The sequence below is a fragment of the Periplaneta americana genome, chromosome 12 (assembly GCF_040183065.1).
Source record: "Periplaneta americana isolate PAMFEO1 chromosome 12, P.americana_PAMFEO1_priV1, whole genome shotgun sequence".
In the NCBI taxonomy this organism is placed as follows: Eukaryota; Metazoa; Arthropoda; class Insecta; order Blattodea; family Blattidae; genus Periplaneta; species Periplaneta americana.
In genome coordinates, this window is record NC_091128.1 from 121,026,537 (window position 1) to 121,044,719 (window position 18,183).

The 18,183-nt window shown below is 37.0% G+C and overlaps 1 protein-coding gene across 2 annotated transcripts in view; it reads right to left on the bottom strand.

Annotated features, from left to right (window-relative positions):
- The window catches only part of LOC138710857 (probable ATP-dependent RNA helicase DHX35), a 132,793-nt gene that overhangs the window by 70,565 nt on the left and 44,045 nt on the right, over positions 1–18,183 (bottom strand). For both annotated transcript variants that reach the window (XM_069842019.1, XM_069842020.1), the window contains exon 2: positions 11,910–11,977. In XM_069842019.1, the coding sequence (XP_069698120.1) occupies positions 11,910–11,949 (40 nt within the window). In that variant the 5' untranslated portion in view covers positions 11,950–11,977. The remainder of the gene's footprint in view (positions 1–11,909; positions 11,978–18,183) is intronic.

Sequence of the window (18,183 nt, forward strand, 5' to 3'; positions counted from 1 at the left end):
GAGGGTGGAATCATAACTGCCCACTGAGGATCAAGACCAACCAGCCAACTGCTGGCCTCACATCCACATGCTTCAGCAAAGTAGAACAATCATCCTATCAGTATAGAGGCATCATGTGGTTAACACATGATCTCCCCAACTATTACAGCTGATTCATGGAACCAGATTTTGTTACCTATCATAGCTCCTTCATGGAACAAGATTTTGCTAGTACCTATTACAGCTCCCCAAATTCATCACGATGCTGAGTGGGCATCAGTCCCATACACTGACTAGAATTTCATGAGAAAATTTCTTCCGCCAAGGGGACTTGAATCAGTGCTCATTTTGTAATGTGAGTCCAGGCCATGACACCTTAGACCATGACATTAAGACGCAGGACTAAGCTAAATCTTTACTATTATAATACGGTTTACAGGGAAAGAGCAGGAAAATACCTTAGAAAGAAAAAGCTTCAAAAACTTATTTTATTTATTGGCAAACAAGGAATTTTCATGTGTTTTAATATGAATACACTTTTAGAACGAAAAGTTCGATCCTCTTAATTTCGGCAGATTCTGTTCCCTTCCAACATTATTGCTAGTACCATAATTTATTATTATTGTTACTATTATTATTATTATTATTATTATTATATTATATCATATTATTGAACATCTCAACCACTATAGACAAAAATGGCGTAACCATGTCAATAGGATGGACCGTTCCAGACTCCCAAAACAAATTCTCCGCTATATACTATATGGAAGACGATCTTTGGGACGCCTCATGAAAAGATGAATGGAGACCGTAACAGACCACTAGGTCTAATATCTGCAAGGACGGTAATGATGATGATTATTATTATCCATGCATTAATAGTATTCTGCCCAAGGGCAGGTCTTTCACTGTAAACCCACATTCTCCAGTCTTTTCTATTTTCTGCATTCCTCTTTGTCTCATATGATTCATACAGAGTGTTTCAAAAACAGAGGGTATAATTTCAGGTATGTATTCCCCATATGCAGACAATACAAAAAGTTCATTACAACATGTGTCTGGAAATGCTTAGTTTCCAAGTTATAGCCTTCAAAACAGTGATATTCACAGAAACGTTTTTCTTCTCGCAGGTAGTTGCCTTTACAACAGATGTTCAAAATGTCCACCTCCTGCTTGAATACAGGCCTCACATCGATGTCTCATGGCCCTGCAAACACGATCCCAAATTCCAGGAGTATTGCATATTTCCTCACAACCTGCCACAATTCGATTCTGAAGGGATTTCATGTCAGGCACCGGATACGAATACACCAATGATTTTAAATGGCCCACAAGTAGAAATCGATAGGGTTGAAATCAGGTGAGCGTGGAGGTCAAGCAATTGGACCACCTCTACCTATCCATCGATCAGAGTACCTCTCCTGGTACAAATGACAAGCCAGCGCAGCACTGCTGTCAGCCTTACCAGACATGAAGTGCACTTCTGCCAGCTCCTGATTTGAGTACATGTAACAGTACAATGCCAAACATAACACTCAATGTACCCTTCGCCTCGGAATTAACTGTCAGAGTGTCCTTTGTTAATATCATCTGTCATGGCACCAGTGGCGTGCGCAACCTATTGCATTAGGGTAGGCTCTTCATGTTTGCATGCTACATAGGTATACAACTTACAATATCTCGAACATATTGATAATTTGATATAATTTTAGTGAGTTCTGACATCAAACCAGAGCAGCAGCCAGAAGGAGGGTAAGAAAACAGAAACTTCCGGAAACTAATGATAAAATAAATTGGTAATTAAATAAATCATACCTTATTTACTTAAAGGTGAACTCCATTCTGCGTTCCTTTTTAGAAAACTCCTCAATGACATCGCTGTGGAATGTAGGGGATTTTCAGATTTCTTTCAGCTTTTTCTTCTCAATGGACATCAAGGCTAAACTGCTTAATCTTTCTTGCCCTTGAGTTGATCTTCGAAGTGATTTAATCCGCTTAAGGGCAGAAAATGACCTCTCAGCAGATGCAGATGTGCTTGGTATGGTCAAAACCAGTAGGGTCAATTTGTACAATTCGACAAATTCTGTGTGGAGTTGTTTTGATTTTAAATGTGTCACCAGTTCATGAGGGTATTTTCCACGAAACTCTTCCATTGAATATAGGACTGTCAATTCATTTTTTAGATGAACTATATCAAACACTGCACTGTGCTTTACATTCAGCGCATCCAGGGCGGAATTAGGAAAATTTAATTTATAAGACTGAAATTTGTTTGGATCAAGCAATGAAATAAATTCCAACTGAGGGAGATTTCCAAACCTATCTGTAATATGGTTTGTCACATTTTCTATTTTTTTTTTAAATATTCTCCTGTATTTTATGACATCATTTTCCAGGCATTTTCTTTTTCGCGGCACTTCTTCACATTCGACTTCATTACAAACATCACTCCATAATGCATCAAATCTGTATCTCTCATGTAGAACAATACGTTTTGTTTCATTGACCTTTTCTACACAATACAGAATATCCAAATGCTTCGTTTGAAGAATGTTTTACAGAATGTCAATGTATGCATAGATCTTTGATAACACATTTAGAAGAAATTTGGTCTCAAACTCTGAAAGGAAAGACAAATATCCACGCGCAAGAGCAACAGTTTCACTTTCCCAGTCTGATGAGTTGTTGAGTATATTTTTAAAAAAGTCCACCAGCAATTTACGGTTCTCCTTTACAATATTGACTATTCTGGAAGAGAAATTTCATCTTGTGGGTGCATTTCTTGGAATTATTCTGTTGGAATATTCAGTAAGAGCATGCGCGCGTTTTGTAGACTTGGAGAAGAAGCTACTTAGTCCATTCAATGTCTGAAAAAAAGATCCGGCACTCCTTAATACTCATAGCTGACTGAGATGAGACTAGATTTAGGACATGACTGAAACAATGAACAAATAGAGCTCTAGGATAAATGTCTTGAACTGTGGTTTTAAGTCCATTTATTTCTCCAGCCATCTCTGCCGCACCGTCATATGTTTGACCAACTAATTCGTCTCTAATATCATAAGATCCCACTATGTCCATTACATGATTAAATAAACCATTACAGGATCTATCTGCACTCACATCAACGAAGGAAATAAACGTTTTTTGAACCTGTGCTGTCTGGTCATGGACATACCTGAGAGTGGTGGATAGTTGTGATTTGTTGCTTACATCGGATGTTTCATCTAAAATAACTGCAACATGCTGGGCCATGGAAATGTCATTCTTAATAGATTCCATCAACACGCCACTGATAGCAGCTATCAGGTCATTTTGAATTCTGTTGATGTGCCCTTAAATGTTGTAGACGACTCTACATGTTCTCGAAGAGTAGTGTCGTAGCTGCTCAACAAATGTAAACATTCTATATAGTTGCCTTTGTTAAGTGAATCTTCACTTTCGCCATGCCCTCTGAACGGCAGTACTTGCATGGCTAAGAAGCACGTTGTGTCGATTAGGCTTTTCATTATTTCTCTGTTCTTCTTCACCATTTCATTGTGACGTGCCACATCCGATTTCAATTGTTGATCAAGTTGGGTGTCAATACGAACACTTCCAAAACAAGAAAGCTGAACAACCGAACGCAAAGGACATTGCGATCGTTCGTGTTTGACAATGGCATTGCTGAGATTATTTAAATTATTATAACCCTCTTTGTTCCACACACTTTGTTCGTTACAAATTAACGGTTAGCACGTCTAGCCGCGAAATCAGGTGGCCCGGGTTCGATTCCCGGTCGGGGCAAGTTACCTGGTTGAGGTTTTTTCCGGGGTTTTCCCTCAACCCAATATGAGCAAATGCTGGGTAACTTTCGGTGTTGGACCCCGGACTCATTTCACCGGCATTATCACCTTCATCTCATTCAGACGCTAAATAACCTAAGCTGTTGATAAAGCGTCGTAAAATAACCTACTAAAAAAATCGTTACAAATTAATAAGCATGGCCAGCAAAATAATGACTGCATCCTGTTAGCTAATTAGTTTTCACATATTGGTTCACATTGAAATAACGTAAATATTCTCTACTCTTTTCTTTATGTAAAAACTTAAAGTTCGGAAGCGCCGGCACTGGTCTTCCCCCCACAGTTACAATTTCAACTTTTTTGTTCAATGATCTACAACCGAAAGTCCTTTTAAAAATCTGTTCAATTATACAGTGATCTTCTGCCATATTACAACAATATCGCACTAGTTTTACCTCACTTTGTTTAAATAAACTCTATAACACACTCACTTTACCAATAGAAGTTCAAATAAACACTATAATACAGTAATTTCATCACCAAAAGCGCTTTCATTAGCGCCTACCAGCCTAACGTACTACGGCAATGGGCAAGACACGTAAATCAGGGCGCATGCGCCAGCTGTTCTAATGTACTGATTATGAAGGGAAACACTACGCTCACTGCAGGGCCAGGGAGGCTCAGCAAGCCGAGCTGCCCAACTCTCCAGTGACGAAAGATGACGCGAGAGCGAGCACACAGCGGACAATAATTGAAATGAGACGTACAGTACCAACCAAAAGGAAATGAAAATAGGATGCCAAGCCAAAATTTGCTGAAATTAGTTAAGGACTCTGCAGACTTTCTTAATTTAACAGTATTACTTTTAAATACAAATTTAATAAATTTCTTCCTGTCTGTCTGGGTAGGCGCAGCAGACCTAGCCTACCCAGAATGCACGCCACTGCATGGCACATATCTGCAGGAAGAAAAACATTCCGGTGAATATCATTGTTTTGAAGGCCATAATTCGAAAACCAAGCATTTCCGGACACATGTTGTAATCAACGTTTTGTATTATCTACATATGGGGAATACATACCTGAAATTATGCCCTCTATTTTTGAAACACTCTGTATATCTTAATGTCGTCTATCATCTGATATCTTCTTCTGCCCCAAACTTTTCTCCCATTTACCATTCCTTACAGTATTATTATTATTATTATTATTATTATTATTATTATTATTATTATTATCACCGGTATTATTATTATTATTATTATTATTATTATTATTATTATTATTATTGCTACTGTTGCCGCCACCCTTGCTGTTGTTTTTGTTGTGATGAATCTCTGATAACTTTTTATCAGTTTTACCTGCTATTCCGAGTATAATTATAGGAGGGGCTCGCGAAAGGAACAGTTTGACTGTGGCACATCTGCGGACCTCTCATGCAGTGTCAGCGTGATTCTTACCTGGATTTATTTTCACGTGCACATTCCAAATCAAGAAGTTTCCTTCAAGCTACGGTTACACATATTGCATATACGAAGATAGGTTTGATTAGTTTAGATTTTTATTAACCAAGTCCACGCATACATAGTTATCATCTCACAACCAAACTGTTCCTGTCACGAGCAGTATGTATACTACTGTTTGTGAAAAGTGCAACACCCAGAAAGAATGGCCCAAACGACTCCAAACTCGGAAGATGTGTAGAACAGTGTACCACCAACAATTGATTAAGTTTCCAGAAAGATGCCGTACATATAGACCGAACAGTGACGTCTGTTGTGTCACCAGCAAGATGAGTTAGTGCAAAGCTTCCAAATGAAGTGGAAACGTGAACGCTAGTGCAAGTATGCCTCGTCGAAGCGAAGGGGCACAATATCAGCATGTGAGTTCGAATGGGGCAGAATGGTTGGTTTCTGGGAAGCAGGTTCGTCATACCATGACATTTCGGCTCGTACAGGGCAGGGCATGCTGCTACAACAGTGATGTGTGTGTGGAACCAGTGGATAGAAGAGGGTCGTACGCAGAGACGAGCGGGTACTGGACCACTTAATGTGACCGCCATCTTGTTCGCATGGCCGTGACGGACTGTACAGCTTCATCCACAGTGTTGAGTCGACGTTGGAGTACTGCAATAGCTGTGGACCTGTCTGCATCAACGCTTAGTCGCCATTTTTTGAGAGCTGGACTAGTGGCTCACATGCCGTTGCGTTGGCTTCCATTGTCCAGAAACCACCAAAGTCTCAGACTGCAATGGACACGTGAACACCGTCACTGGCGTGCTGAGTGGCAAAATGTAGTGTTGTCGGACGAGTCCTGCTTCAACTTGTCCTACAATGATAGCCGCATACGTGTTAGATGCTACCGTGGTGAACACAATCTGAGAGCCTGCATTGTTGAGCGGCATAGAGGACAAACGCCTAATGTGATAGTTTGGAATGCCATTGGATACAATATGCGATCTCGCCTCCTACATATTGAGGCCAATCTGAATAGCAACCACTACATTAGGGAGGTTTTAGAGCCCGAGTACTGTCCCTCCTTCAGGCAACTCCACATGCCATATTTCAGCAGGACAATGCCTGGCCACATGTGATGAGGATTGTGCAAGCCTTCTTCAACGAACAACTGCTTCCATCTCGCCCATTGAACATGTCTGGGATGTGGTTAGTCGGTAACTTGTTCATCACTCTTGATGCTTTGTGGACTTGCATACAAACTGCGTGGAAGGAGATTCCCCAGGAACATATCCAGACCCTCTTTGATTTCATGTCATGACGCTTATGCCAAAATTATGAAAGCTTGGAGCTTCAAGCTCCCCATTCACCCAATTCTCTGGAGGATATTCGTTAATATTTTATGTTAAATTGGGAATGCATTCTACATGTGTGTATCCCATGCTGTAAATTAGAGCTGTAAAGTCTTGTTGCATAAGAAAAAAGTTCTTTTATAACATTACAAGGTAAGCAAATAAGCAAAATTGATATATTCTCAATGTTGCTAAAATACATGTAAATGGGGGACAGTATGTTAATAATATATAGTCTACTATTTATGTAAGTAATAGAATGTGTAGATGCTGAAAATGTCTTAGTATATACAAGGTGGAAGTGAAATAACCCTGCAGATTTTCAAAGCGAATAGCTCATGTTGTATGTAACAAAAAAGTGTAATACCATATTGATGGAAAGTTAACAGTTTTCTTAGAAAAAAAAAATGTTTCCTTCCCCAAATGTTTTACGCTCTTTTTATTTGGAAACCATTGCGAGTAGGATCGTAATTTTTACTATATCAATAGAAAATCTAATAAAGAACCATGTGGCGTATTTCAATAGCATGCACGGTTTTCGTGTAAATTTAATTTTAAAATCATTCAAGTCACTGAATGATGCGAACAGATTGCAATGTTGTAGTCAAAGAGGAAGGTGAGAAATTTACCTAGACAGACAGGTCTGAATTCATTGATCTCTTATATCTGTATTACGAAAAGAAAGAGCAGTGTGTTAGCGGCAATGTTACCAGACTGCTGAGACTTTCAACTCAATTTTCTAATTAACCATGCATTTAATCACAAAACGTAATATGGTATAAGTTTTCTATTCATTTACGTGTACCCTATCGTCCCTTTCAATCTGCAGGATTATTTTACTTCCACCCTGTATGTGAACGTGACATAATGACGTAAAATCTTACTTCTGGGGAGATATACACCTTTACAAGTAAAAAAAATTACATTTATTATTCTCTTTCTTATGGTGAAAGAATTTCTTAGAATAATTCTCTAATAGTGTCTGAGATATGCCCTTCAATTTTCCCCATTATCATTTCACCGTTACTTCAAAATTTCTTTGTCGTTCTCTCTCTCTCTTTTTTTTTTACTTGGTTATTTAACGACACTATATCATCTACGAGGTTATTTAGAGTCGATGGATTTTGGTGACAGCAAGATGAGATCGAGGATTCGCCATAGATTACCTGACATTTGTCTTATGGTTGGGGAAGCCTCAGAAAAAACCCAACCAGGTAATCAGCCCAAGCGGGAATCGAACCTGCATCCGAGCACGACTCCAGATCAGCAGGAAAGCACCTTAGCCGACTGAGCTATGCTGGTGGCTCGTTCATTTTTCGAAACGTTAAAATTTGAATTGGTTTTCCCTGATAACACGAAAAGTTTTTGAGATATTTTAATGAAATTTCACATGCTTGTGTGTTTTTCACATATTAAATAATTCGTGGCACGACAGTCCATGAAGGGGCAAAGCCAATCAGCCAATTGCTGGCCTAACGTCTACATACCTCAGCAGAGGTGAACGATCATCCAACTGGTATAGAGGTATTGTGTGGTCATTATGATCCTTCCCCGATGTTATAGAAGGTTTTCAAAACCAGATTTTGCTACCTAGTATAGCTCCCCAAATTCATCACGATGCTGGGTGGGCACAGGTTGCATATGATGGCCGAAATTTCATGAGAAAATTCCTTCCCCATGAGGATTCGAACCACTGCTCCTTCCACAACTCAAGTCCAGGCATGATGCCTTACACCACGATACTATGGTGCAGGACTTTTCACATCTTAACAACACGACCTATAATCTTAATCTAACATTTGTCATTTATACTTTTAAAAATAACATAGGTCATGAAAATGAAATATTACTTAAAGCTTTCTTAGTTGAAACATTAAAAGTGTTATAATCAGAAACCGGAAGTTTAGGCATTATGAATCATTAAAATAAGCAGCCAAAAAGGCATCATAAATAGCTAAAATAGGCAGACAAAAAGGCATTATAAGTAGCTAAAATACGCAATAAAAGGCAATTACAAAAACCTTGCACGAGACCCACAACCTTGCACTTTCCACAAAGGAATTTCGGCAGCAAGAAAAGCTTTACATAAGTCGAATGCAAATTGATATTTTTGACTCGATGTTACAATTACTGTTGGAAGCAAAGAAATCTTCTTCCCAGTAGCCTTGGAAAGTGCATTTTTGTGTTTGGTTGTATTGATATGTTGCGATATGAAATATATAGTACAACAACGTCGCAATGAAAGCTGAAAGAAAAAATAACCGTTATAAAATAACGTTAGACCCGCACTCATTGTTGCCTTGTCAAATAAACACAAGCGATAATTAAAACGCTTAATTACTGTTATACATTTTTGCATGGCAGCACTTATTGTTGCAAAGAGAATATGAACTGACTGAAAGACAATAATATACATTTGGTGAAGTCTCTTTCATTGTAGCGGTTATAGAAACAAATTAAAATATACCTGTAAGCAATTTTTAATAATAAATTAATAAATAATAGATAAATAATCAAATAAAGGCAAAAAAGGCATTTATTTTGTAAATTAGGCACTTATATTAACAAAGGCAGAAAAGGGCAACATAAAACTGTGACGTTTCACTCACAAAGGTATAATTCGTACAGATTTACTTTCAAAATGAAGACAAATTTAACACATTTAAAAAAGGCATTCTGTCAAAGTTCCGATCTCTGATTATAATTTTATATACCTTATGACAGACTGGTCCTGTTTCGACACCAGTGTGGTGTCATCTTCAGTGTCTTTCGAACTACTGCTGCTCCAGTTGAAGATGACACCACATCAGTGTCAAAACGGGACCCATCCGTCAAAAGGTACATAAACTCTTTAAAATTACAACACTTTTAACGTTTCAACTAAGAAAGTTTTAAATTTTTAAACAAGTGTTAATGTGAACAAGAAACGATAAAAAATTTATTCTACAAAATTGAAGAAAAAAATATTTTTCCAAGAGTTAAGTAAAAAATGTTAGTTTATGTTGTTTAAATAGTAATTACAAATATTTTTTAACTAAGAATCATTTATAGATTTGTGAAAAATATCCGGGAAATGCATAATGACTGCACAATTTTCATCCATAATTTTGGAAATTATATTAATTAAAAACAGTTCTTTGAAAATATTAAAGGTAAGCAGAATGAATTGCAGTTTGCCAAATTTCATTTCACCAGTACTGAAAGATATTGAGAGATAAATGTTTTGCATACACTTAATATACAAATAGAAAGGTGTACTTCCTCCCTTAATTTACTGACAAGAAAACAATGCGATTTTCTCAATAATATACTCTCAGTCAGGCAGGACATACACTTCAAAACATAAGACAATACAGTATCACTGCACTGTTGAAACTACGTTAAATCAATCTAGCAATATTTCCTTCTGTATGTGAGATGTAAAATTTTCATAATTTTCATGATTCACACATTCCTTGGTTGAATGTCATTGGAGAATTTGAAGTTTGAATGTTATTCACCGACCACAAACCTTCTGCATGACACTAAAATATATCACGAAGTACCTACTTTACAACTTTTAAACACTCATTTACATATGAATCATTATTCCATACTGCCAGTAAGAGCATTACGTTAGTTAATTTAAATTTGTAATACATTCTGAAAATACGAGTATGTGCAATGTTTCAAGCAATAACTTCCTTATCAGGTAAGACAGCTCAGCAGTAAGACACTAGTCTAGCATTTGGGAGGTTTGGTGTTCAAATTCCAGAGTCAGCATATCTGATCGGAATTTTTATTTTTTTTTGTGTTTTATTTTACTATGCTTCATCAACTGCTATGGTTATTTAGCATCTGAATATGATTAGGAGGTGGATGTTGATGAAAAGTCAACTTCTTATTTTTCACATTAGGACGATGCTTATTAATATAGAAATCCTTTCTATGTTAATATCATCGTAAAAAAATAATTTCTTATATTGCATTTTTTTATGTTTTTGAACTAATAGGTCATTTTTATATTTTTCAGCATTTTTGGTCATTTTTAATACTTTGAAGAACTTTTAGATCATTTGGAATGCATTTTACTTTCTTCTTTACCAATAGATCTGTTAAATCATTTTCTAAGCAAATAGGTCAGTAGTAATTACCTACTGAATAAGTGAATAACAGTGAAGTTTGAGTTTTATAGTTTGGAACAGACTCTAAAGTCCATCCCTCATTTGACTGAAGGCTTCACTTCACACAACGGAAGTAACATATAAAATGCTTGACAACAGCTTAGTTTAAGTGAGGGCTTTGACGGACCACCCCTGACTGAAACACATTGTATACTCTCATTAAAATCTATAGTTTTTCCTTAAAACCTTAATTTTGTTGCATGTTCTTTTCCTTTATCTTACCTAAATTCCAGGAAGTTGCCTTCTCTCTCCGAGATTTGCAGGGCAGTCATTGAAACAAGGTGACTAATTTTTAAGAAGTTGTGGTGCGAGTACGGTGAATAATATTTAAATGTCATTTTCTTTTAATTTTACGTCATTTTTCCATTAGTTTAAGGGCATTTTAATGATTGTTTTAAGGAAATTTTTAGGTCATCAACATCCGCCCCCTAAAGATGATAATGCCGGAGAAATGAGTCCAGGGTCCAGCGGTAAAAGTTACCCAGCATTTGCTCTTAATGGGTTGAGGGAAAATCCTGGAAAAAACCTCAACCAGGTAACTTGTCCCAACCTGGGCCCGTTCATTTCATGGAATTTTTAGTTGTCTCCTCAATCTAGGAAAGTAGTTATTTAAGAGGTAAATATGGAACTAGTTACCACTTCCACATAAAATGATCTTCGAAAGATCTGATGGTGGACATGTCTCAGATTGAGAATTTTCCTCAGTTCTGAGGTTTCTCCAACTATTATACTAAAAAATATAAATAAATTTTCTCTTCTCCAGGAACATTCCAAATATGACAAATATATTGATTACAGTCCATTTGGAATATGGATATGGAGAAGAATGGAGCATGTGAAATGAACAGACAGAATAAAAAATGAAGCTGTGTTGGAAAAAGGGAGTGAAGAAAGAATGATGCTGAAACTGATCAGGAAGAGAAAAAAGTATTGGTTGGTTCACTGGCTGAGAAGAAACTGCCTACTGAAGGATGCACTGGAAGAAATGGTGAGTGAGAGACGAGTTCGGGGCAGAAGAAGCTGTCAGATAGAAGACGTTAAAATATATGGCTCATATGTGGAAACTAAGAGGAAGGCATAAAATATGAAAGATTGGAGAATGCTGGGTTTGCAGTGAAAGACCTGTTTATGCATGAAATGAACCATTCTCTTAGAACTTATAACATTAACTTACCTGGTTTCAGAAACCTTGGCTTCACAATAGAAGAAAACATAACTTCATAGTTTCATTCGCTTCAACATCTGAAATCAGAATAACGGATATAATAAGAAAAAATATTTCAACAACAAAATAAACACAGGCATTAAAACTTCTCGAAAAAGAGCTTAGTATCAGAATAAAATCTAACAATCACGAAAAATCCTCCAATCCATGCGCATTCTGTAAACAAATCTACTTTCTGACAACTCTTAACACTTTTTTGAGTAACATTAGTTTTTCATACGAATTACCCTCAACTGCTATCTCAGCCAGTGACCCAGCAAAACAAAATATAATATCAATAAATTCGTTATATTAAACTTTTAAAATGGGGATCAGTTTTGAACATTGTTAAAAAATATTCTCCTAATGAAATGTTCAAATGTGCCCTACATGATCCTATCAAGTTTGACCATTTATTAAAATGAAGAAGTAGGCTAAATATAAGAGATTTAAAATAATTTTCGAAAAATGAATTCATTAGGCTCTAATATTACATAATAAAATTCACCCCTGAAACGTCCATGTCAGAATATCCTTACGAAGTTCGAAAAAAAAAAAAAAAACTTTCTAAGCACTTCAACATAAGTTCATCCACTGAGTTCACACCAATAAATTAAATGGAAGGAAAATGGCAGCCAGTACATCAAAGTTAACAACATAATGTATTTAAAACAGCGCATAAGAGATGCAATGAACTCTGTCATAAGACACATGCTGAAAGCCACACGGCATGGAAATGACTACAAATTAGACATTCTTCATGTCATGGAAAGCGCTGATGTACAGGTGCACTGAACTGAACAGGAAACTTCATGAGTTTCACTGTGCATAGTAATGACTGTGGCCTATATACATTTTCCTTTCAATTGTATTAATTTGAAGTGTTGGACTTAAGTGGTATGGGTACACACTGTGTACTATCTAGGCCTACTTGTTCCCTGATTTTCCATAACGTTTATGTGAAAAATCTCGTTTACAGGAAAAGAACATCAGTGTTTTCATACATATCCATATTAAAATATTAGCGACACACACGTGCAAATATTATAAAGACTTATAAATTAGGCACTGACCTGGAAAGTGTGTACATTTGTTCGAAGTTTAGACATAATGCCAGTCATTGTAGTACAATAAGAATGAAGACAGGTGAGAAAATGTAATTTTGATCTCTCTTCGGCAATTAACAATTATGTTTTTATTTAATTTTCAAAAATAGGTTATATAGCCTACTATTGTTCCTTGTTTTGAGTGATAGAGAAAATTGTGATAACTGTGTGTTAAATTATATCATACAGATATAATTATATATACAAGAAATATGTACTGCTTTACCTATTTGAACACGTTTAATGCAGTTTCATAACTGAACACCTTTATTCGTAGTCACTGCCAGAAATTATTTTGTTCTTTTTTTTTTAGTTGGTTATTTAAAGACGCTGTATCGTGCTAGGTTACTTAGCGTCGATGGGATTGGTGACAGCGAAATGGTATTTGGCGAGATGAGGCAGAGGATTCGTCATAAATTACCTGGCATTCGCTTTACAGTTGGGAAAATCTCGGAAGAAAACCAATCAGATAATCAGCCCAAGTGGAGATCGAACCCGCGTCCGAGCGCAACTTCAGATCGGCAGACAAGTGCCTCAGCCGACTGAGCTAGCCCGAAGGCTATTGTTTTGTTAATGATTATATTACTCTATTATTTATTCTTTTCCAGTGCTCATAATAATGTGTAATCCACGGAGCAGATATAATGTTGGTTATTTACCCATCTCCTCATCTGCACATCACATACCAGTAGCCTTTTGTATTACCTCTTCTGTCCTACTAGCAGTAAAGAGATGCTACATACATACTCAGTCAAATATAAAATGTAAAGCATCCATGGTAATGATATTGCTGATTTTTTTTTTGGCAAAGAAGGGCACCAAAATTTCAAAGAAACCAAATCAAACTTTACCCTATCAATTTGAAAAAAAAAAAAAAAAAAAAAAAAAAAAAAAAAAAAAAAAAAAAAGGAATTTCCAAAAAGAACTGTTGGAGCACTACAAAATTCAAAATAATGATAAATCATGTGCAACTGTACTGCAAAATAAATTATTAATTCCCGAACACCCAAGACTTGATGCTGTAGTAACATTTAGATTGCTAACAGGTCACGATTATTAATTTGGCTGCGCACCTTTATAAACTGGAATCTTCAACTCTCCAAATTGTATCTTCTACAATGAATAAGTAACATCTTTCGAGTTGTTTAGCTCTCAAGACGTCACCTACAAGATCGCTGCCTGGACTTTATTGGGAAGGAAGAAAGCAAATGGAATACACAAATATCCAAGCATTTGGGTATTAGATTACTAGCCTACTACTACTCAAATGTAAAGCATACTGGTAACAATAATTTTGTAGATAATAATGAAATTAAACCCTGTTAAGAACTCGACTTTCCCTAGATGCGAACTACACAATTTCATTTGAGGCGTGTAGTTGCAAAATCAGATACATCACTTTTTTTTTTTTTTTTTTTTCGAAAATGAGTTAATGTTATATTTCATATCTTGATATGATTTTACAACTGCTATAGCACTGTTATGCTCCAAAGCCAGATACATCACATGGATTTATGTGATGAAAGAATAGTATTGGTTGCAAATCCTTGGTTCCTTGCAAACGTTTTTCCTTCATACTGAAAAATTATCGTTTTTCCTTCATACTGAAAAATTATGTTTTAGTGATGTATCTGATTTTGCAACTAAACGCCTCACTTATCAATGTCTTCTATGTAATAAAATGAAAGTCACGAACAAAATCGTTTGCTTCGATTTGAAGTAAATCAACAATTTGAGTTTTTTTTTAACATCTCTGGTCATATCGCGAGTTAATCTTTTGGGCGAAATCCGAAGGCCTGTGTACTATTTCTGAGACTGGTTCTATTATGAACTAGTGTGAGTTCTATATTCTTCGATGCGGCTCCTATATAGTGGAGCCGGTACCCAATCATGGGTTAAGTCATGGTTGCAAACACGAGAGAAAAAAAGGACCGAAGATTTAAGGAAATCCCAATGATTGCGTGTAGCGTCTACACTCGAATTAAAGGAATAAAATGCAATGTGTACTTTTTAACACCGTAGTGCATTTTAGTTGATATTCATGTATAAACATTACCCATAATATCCAATATGTCCATGACTATTGTGTGGAAAATCTAGAGATACATTAAATTCAGAATAAAGAGAGAAGGACCGCGTGTAAAACCACGAAGCACGAAGTTTATTTTTGTTTATTTCTGTTTCCATTGTACCACAAGTGATGCCAGAGTTAACCTTCATGTAAAAATGTTGTAATTCTTCTCTTATAACTCGAACATAGACGTTTCACGCCAAAAAATAAGAGAAAAGAAGATAAACGTCAGCCTTCAAGACTGCATGGCTGCAGACTCGAAAGAAAAAAGGAGAAAATAAAGTAACCGTCAGCCTTGAGACAGCATTTCAATCTTCACTCGAAAACAATAATTAACTCGTCAGTCCGACCTCTCAAAACCGATCATTTTTTCCAAATGTTCAGGACCATGGACCACAGACTCTCTTTATTAGAAGAACGTTTTCTCAGAGTCTTCATCATTAGGTTGCAGACATTTACAATAGGACTCAGATAAAGAGAACTGAGGGGCAAAGGTATCACCTCAATCCTTTGCTCCCAAGAGAACATTTCTGAACTGCCAGTGAAGTATGAACTAGACGGTTATCCTGCCGAAAACTAATATGTAACATTCGTCGAGGGCTGGAATTAACCAGACACTCAGAAGCCCTTTAAAAAGCGTGGTATTGGAAGCTCCCGAGAATATTTTTTTAATTATTTAGTCAATTATTTAACTATGCTGTATCATCTACTATGCTATTTAGCTTCAATGGAACTGGTAATAGCAAGATGTTACTTGGCGATCGGTCAATTCGAAAAAACATCAAGCGGGAATCGAACACATCACCTAGCACAGATTATGATGAGAAGGCAAATGTGCTAGGTACCACCTGAGCTACGCTTGCGGACCTCAAGAATTCAACTACATCCCGACATTGTGGAAAGTTATCCAACCTCAAACAAAGCATGTAGATTCATACTTGGTGTTGAGTGCACGATATGCCTGGATCGGCCTACCATTTGCAGTCCAGAATATGACGTCATCGGAGATGATTACTTCCTCCCAGGCGGAATTCACATTTCTGTTACATAACCGAGATGATCACGTTTTTAAGCACCTGTCAAAGACACTCACTTCATGACTTCAAGTCCAACAAGTTGGTTGCAAGCAGTTTTTACGTAATCAGGAAACGAAGACGAAGCCTTCAATCTGAAACCCGTTCTCCCGAATCTGTGCTCAGAGAGCTGCACTTGCTCCCTATCAGAGGTGCGAGGGCGGCACGCAGAGTGCCTCTTTTTGCTACACGATTCTTTTCTCAGAAAAGTTACGCGCATCGCCTAGATCAGGGATGTCAAAACGCCTGTATTACGTACTTATACTACAATCACTACTGTACAATTCCAACAAGGTTCACTTTTCAGCAAGATAAAGTACAATTATCGCTCTTTTAAGAAATGTGCGGGTTCTTGAGAACAAACACAGGAGACGCTTTCACATGGCTGGCTTTATGCAGAACTGGAAACACCTGCCCTTTAACAAGCCTCCATAGAAGAAAATCTCCACTCACGAGAGCTATTGTGAACACAGCGACAAAGCTTCGTGTAAGCAAACATAGTCTGAGAAAATAAAATACAGTATATGCATGTCAGAAACATGCAAATGCCAACTTGACACTCATTATGAATCCATTTGGCGATAGCTAAAATATCAGGTGAGTTCCTGTTCCTTTCCTCCCTCATCTTCATTTCTGGTTATCCTACTTGGTTTTCAGATCGCACCTGCGGCGACACTCCGAAGCTGCTGACTCTCTCGGCCGGCCTCCATGGATATGTCAAGAAGTGGTAGTTGGTGGCCAGCAGCAGAACCCACTCCCCTCCCGTTCACTCCCCTCCCAACGGGAGGGGCTTACACCTCAGACCGTTGAGACGGGAGAGGGGGGCTTACAACTCAGACTGTTGAGGAGGGAAACGTGAGGGGCTATTAGCGTAGGATGGTACACGGGTTTAGAAGAATGGCGGGGACTGGTCGTTAGGGTGTTAGCGGTTAGGTCGGTGAGGCGTAGGTGGGATCGGTGGGTATGAAACTCATCTCAGTGGGCGCACAATAGACCTCAGGTCGCGGTGCATGGAATGTTCCCCTCTCGTCCTCATAGAGAGAAAAAAAATTTCCAAACTAAATCACTGCATTCGCTCAATCATTCTTCTGCAGACTGTACACAGAAAAAAACTGGACACTCACTCCAACGAAGTTATCCATCAAGCAAAGAAATTTTGTTCATTGTGTTCAAAGAATGAAGTAGCTTGAATGAAGCACAAAAGGCCAAACTCCTTATGACGATGATAATAACTTTTTTTCAGTTATGTAGGGTTGCTGTATCAATTGAGCGGTAATTTAGCATCGATAGAATTGGTGATAGCGGAATGGTTTTCTACGAGATGAGTTCGAAGATTCGACATGAGATTATCTAACATTCGCCTTCCAGTTGCAGCCTTAGCAGGATTCGAAACTCACACTCGAATGCACCCTCAGAGCATGAGTCCTGTACAAACCAGTATAATAATAATAATAATAATAATAATAATAATAATAATAATAATTATTATTATTATTATTATTATTATTATTATTATTATTATTATTATATTATTATTATTATTATTATTATTATTATTATTATTATTACTACTACTATTATTCGCCGACTCAACGCATTAATAAAGCTTTTTTAATTGTGGAATTTCTAGAAATATCTATACAAAATAAACAGCATGCAAAAAACCAATAGAACTCAATGAATGTATGGACTGATGCTGAACGATAATGCAAAGAAAGAGCTTATCATCATGATTAGAAGTGTAGTATGGATGAGGAGTTAAGTCCATAGAATTCAATTATAAAATCGACTCTGCTACTGAAAATAATATTACAAAATCTATAAAATAAAACAAGTCACCCAATCCCGATAAAAAAAAACATATCCGTAATTGAGCATTGCATCTTGAGGAAGAAAACAAGAGGTCTGCATACAAACTGATGTACCATTTTCCATTAGCCAAATAAGCAAAGTACGTATATGCTTTGCCTAGCAGAGGCCATAATTCAAAGTCT